The sequence below is a fragment of the Oncorhynchus mykiss genome, chromosome 17, assembly GCF_057628025.1.
Source record: "Oncorhynchus mykiss isolate SJ-2025 chromosome 17, ASM5762802v1, whole genome shotgun sequence".
Taxonomy (NCBI): domain Eukaryota; kingdom Metazoa; phylum Chordata; class Actinopteri; order Salmoniformes; family Salmonidae; genus Oncorhynchus; species Oncorhynchus mykiss.
In genome coordinates, this window is record NC_143038.1 from 11,769,917 (window position 1) to 11,774,946 (window position 5,030).

General features: G+C 45.5%; 1 protein-coding gene across 2 annotated transcripts; it reads left to right on the forward strand.

The window, feature by feature from the left end:
* On the forward strand, nucleotides 1-3,130 carry pglyrp2 (peptidoglycan recognition protein 2). 2 transcript variants are annotated; one of them, XM_021568091.3, is made up of 5 exons: nucleotides 1-500; nucleotides 799-1,647; nucleotides 1,789-1,999; nucleotides 2,252-2,546; nucleotides 2,806-3,130. In XM_021568091.3, exons 1-5 carry the CDS (start codon nucleotides 437-439, stop codon nucleotides 2,833-2,835), a joined length of 1,449 nt encoding a protein of 482 aa, XP_021423766.3. In that variant the 5' UTR covers nucleotides 1-436; the 3' UTR covers nucleotides 2,836-3,130. The 2 variants fall into 2 exon arrangements, with proteins under 2 accessions (XP_021423766.3, XP_090060941.1); XM_090204815.1 differs by having other exon boundaries at nucleotides 176-500; nucleotides 2,793-3,116.
* Nucleotides 3,131-5,030: the final 1,900 nt, after the last annotated feature.

The window sequence follows — 5,030 nt, forward strand, 5'->3', positions numbered from 1 at the left end:
AATAATACAAACCAGCACATCTTCAGCACTTTCTCGTGTCCCTTTAAGCCTGATCTCATCACAAGCTTCAAAGGGCCTTATTTGTTTTCCGATGACAAACTTTGACTTTGGGTAGGAACCAATCAATATTTGGAGGCGTCTGTGTATAAAGAGTTATTTCATCTATTGGGACACCGCATTACAAACACATTGATTCCCCGAAGTGGGAAGTGAAACCAGCTTGATACAAAGGTACTTGATACAAAGCCTTATTGAGCACCTGGACATTCTGCTTGTGGTTTGTCATGAGTGGTTGTGGTTTGTCATAACAGAGTGTTGGACCGTAAGAGATAAGAAGATTACAACTCTAATCGGCAGCCTGGGTTGACCTTGTCTGGGGATTGTTTGTGGGTTTTAGTTTAGCCTCTGGATCTGGTGTGGTGCAGCTACACTCAGCATGACTACAGTGGTTCTATGGCTCTTCATTGTGGCTGGAACGTGCCACAGCGTTCTCTGTTCAGGTAACCTGTGTTAATGGACTGTAATTACATGTTCATTTGGGTTCATATGTCTGAAGGTATGGCCGCCTTACTGCATTGTCCGTCTCCATTGGCAACATATGCTTCTATTGTTAAACTGAGAGCTCAATTTAACACAAAAAGTCACTAGTATGTAGCTGATGTACAAGACATTAAATACCCCAGATAGTATGAATATGAGTATGAATATGAGTATGAATATGAGTATGAATGAAGGCCCAGGTAACTGTTTGCACGGAGTCTGTTGTAGCATGAACTAAAACATTTGTTTTGGTTTCAGAGGACCACCTGCGCGACATGGACAGTTTCATAAGTGCCGTAGAGCAGGCTGAGGACTCGAACCCAGACCTGTCCCCACTAGCCCTTGTGAGGAGGCTCCGCAGGACGGCCGGACACGAGGACCCACTCACCCTGCACTTCCTGGGGGCCTCCAACAACATCAGCCACACCCACACCTCTGTGTTCAACACCACTCTCTTTGGCTTCTTCGACAAAGCCATCCACCATTTTGTGACGGACCGTGGTGAGGAGAGAGGGGTCGTTCTGACCCAAGATGGCACCACAGTGGCCATCGCTCCCATGCTTCTAGGCATTGAGGTGGGTCTGAAAGCTAAGCTTGAGGGCACCCCTCCTCTGGGTATGTTTCCCCTCACCTTGGCCAAAAACCTAGGGTTGTCGTTCCTTAGCCTCCAGGACTTTCCACCCGCTCAGCGTCTGGGGCCGGATGGCTGCTGGGACAACTTGACCAACCCCAGGGTGTTCAAGCTGTCTAGGGTGCCCACCCTGGCCACCGATGCCCTCGTCAATGGGGGAATGGATGGGTCCATTTTGGGCATGGATCTTGCCACCCTGGCCCCCTCTGAACAGCCTGGTAAACTCAGCGAGGTGCTGAAGGGTTACTACAACCATGTGCTGGAGGGGCAAGACCTGGGGGTTGTATCCAGCCACATCAGCCCCAAGCGTAGAGAGATTTCCCAAGCCCTGCTGGGCACCCTGGACACCCAGAGGCAGGTGATGGAGACCCTATACCTGGTGTGGAGGCTGGAGGACACTCAGTGGATAGCCAAGGATACAGGGGTGGAAAAAGCAGTGAGAGACGGAATGCTGGAATTTGTCCACAGATACTGGGGTGAGTCTCAGGGAAGGAGAGAGGGAATCATTTACCCCTGTAATTATGAAATTGTAGGTGATAAATGGCTACTCATTTGAAGTCTGTAAACATGAAGAGTAATTGAACCTGTTCTACTCTGGTTATACCTCTCCTCTCCAGACTGCCCTCCCATCATCCCACGGTGTCAGTGGGGGGCGGCACCCTACCGAGGGTCTCCCTTCCCTCTTGCCCTGCCCCTCCCCTTCCTATATATCCACCACACCTACGAGCCAGACAGGCCCTGTCACTCCTTCAGGCAGTGCTCCAGGAGCATGAGGGCCATGCAGCGCTTCCACCAAGAAGACCGCGGCTGGGCCGACATCGGATATAGGTGAACTTTGACCCCCTCATCCATTCGCAGATATTAACAAACCCTTTATACTAAGCTTCATAGATGGAGACAAGTGTGCTGTGTCAGCCTACAATTACTGAAGCAGTCATACCATAGCAAATCTTGACATGATATTTATTACACAGTATAACTGTGCAATATAAAATGACAAGATGCTATAACAGGAATCAGGGTTGTGAGATAATGCGATTTGTTTTATCACTCCAACTCCTAAATGTATGTTCCCCTCAGCTTTGTGGTAGGTTCTGACGGGTACATCTACGAGGGGCGCGGCTGGTATCACCTTGGCACCCACACCAGGGGGCAGAACCCTTACGGTTACGGCGTGGCCTTCATTGGCAACTACTCCTCCTCTCTGCCCTCACGCCACGCCCTGGATCTGGTGCGCCAACACCTGGCCAAGTGTGCAGTGGATGGCGGGCGCCTGCAGGCCAACTTCACCCTCCACGGGCACCGGCAGCTGGTGGACACCTCATGTCCAGGAGACGCCCTCTACTCAGAGATCAAGGGCTGGGAGCACTTTGGGGTGAGAGACTGTTCAGTATTATAGGTTACTATACTGTCAGTCAATGTCAAATGTATCCTTTTAATACATACACACTCAGAAGGGCATCACAGTTCCACCAGAACACTATTCAATCATAATACAATTGTGCCCTTTTTCCTATATTAGACATTAGTGATAAACACCAACATTAATCTGTTTGTCCACTGTTGATTTTGATGCTGCTGACACGTTTAGATCCGGTGTTATCTTGATCACTCATTACAGCAACCTTTTACAGGAAACCAGCTCATTGAAAAAGGACCAATGAAGAAGACAAGCATGTAAAAAGCAGTGTGGAATTAAACCAGTTTTGTCAAAATGTCTCATTGGATTGTATGGGGGTATCAATTTGTTATGTCCATAATAATAGTGTGTTTTAGAGTTATAACAGGATATAACACTCACCCTTATGGTTGTCACTGCTTCACATTACAGTATTGTAACACAACAGAGAGACATGTACAGTATACTGAACAAAAATATTAGAGCAACATGTAAAGTGTTAGTCCCATGTTTCATGAGCTGAAATAAAAGACCCCAGAAATGTTCCATACGCACAAAAAGCTTATTTCTCTCCAATTTTGTGCTGAAATGTATTTACATTCCTGTTAGTGAGCATTTCTCCTTTGCCGAGATAATCCATCCACCTGATAGGTGTGGCATTTCAAGAAGCTGATTAAACAGCACGATCATTACACCGGTGCACCTTGTCCTGGGGACAATACAGAGCCACTCTAAAATGCGCAATTTTGTCACACAACAAAATACCTCAGATGTCTCAAGTTGAGGGAGTGTGTGATTGGCATGCTGACTACAGGAATGTCCACTAGAACTGTTGCCGGATAATTGAATGTAAATGTATCTACAATAAGCTACCTCCAACGTTGGTTTAGAGAATTTGGCAATACGTCCAATCGGCCTCACAACCGCAGACCACGTGTAACCACGCCAGCCCAGGCCCTCCACATCTGACTTCTCACCTGTGGGATCGTCTGAGACCAGCCACCCGGACAGCTGATGATAAAGCCCCTTTGTGGTGAAAAACTCATTCTGATTGGCTGGGCCTGGCTCCCCAGTGGGTGGGCCTTTATTTATTTAAAATTACTGGTTTCCTTATATGAACTTATAACTCTTATAACATAACATGTAACATAATGTTTTTGATCAGTATAGCTGCATCTGTCGAGAGAGAGAGAGAGAGACAGTGACACCCAGTGGCATAGGAATGACTTCTGGCACCAAGACTACAAGAGGATCCAAGATAGATGTGTTCCACTCAATGACTGGGTTCCACTCCTCTTAGCCTATATCAAAATGTGAAATAAATTGTTAATGAATTAAAAGTGAATAGCAATTCAATTACTGTAAACATCGCCGTTAACACAAAAATAACATCAGTTTTAGCGGGCGTAGGGAGACAGTTGGGCCTATTGGAATACTTTGAAATTGTTTTGGATAATGAATTATACATCTTGGCTATCTGTCCAACTCATGAAACACATATTGACCAGGTTGTGAGAGTGAAATGTTTAACAGATGTGTCAATTAATATTAATTTGATTTTATTTGGATCTCTTTTAGTCCCCATTTGGACTAATCTTCCAAGAGTTCTTAAACATTAAAACACAATTTAGAATACAAACACATTTTCACAAATAATACAAACATACATAATATACTAACATAATGACCCAATAAATACTAAATTCTTCATCTACTATAGTCCCACAACATTTGTATGTATAATATTTAAATGGTTTTAAAATAATGTTTAAATGTATATATTGTGGTGAACAGCAGGTTAACCACCAGGGGGAGACTCATCGAGGCCTGGTAACAGATGGAGTGCAGATCACGAGGCGATGGCTCCATCTGCTGGATGTGCCAGGTCTCGACGGACTCTCCAGCCAGGACTAATTGGGGCTGATTGGGAGCTGGTGAGTGATCAAGGGCGGATTGCTCACCAGCTGTGCGAGGCCCATAAAGCTGCCAGAAGGGCAGTATACAGGAAGGGAGGGGGAGGAAAGGTCTCCCGTGTTATTGTTGGCGGTTGCGGAGGTAACAAGCGGGAGTTCAGTTTTGTGCCAGACCCGGAACCCCGAACACGGTATCCCGGAGAGGGTCTCATGGGGGAGACCTATCCTTTTCTTTTTGATCTATTATTTAAATAAACACCCTTGAAACTGAGCTAATCCTTCTCTGTCCGTGTCTGATCTGGGTAAAACATCTTGACCAAACCCCCGGTCTGCCTCAATATTGAAGGGCTCTGGTTTTGTAATTTCATTTTTTCAATTTCTTTATTGTTCTAAATCGAAATGTTTTTTTTTTTTGTTGCCTATTTCTCTTTTCTGTCTGGATAACACATAGCTGGTGGACAATCAATTCCTAGTATTACGGAATGTCTGTCTCTTACCAATTACCAACTGAATACCGTTGTGAATTGAACTTGGCCGTTTTAAATTA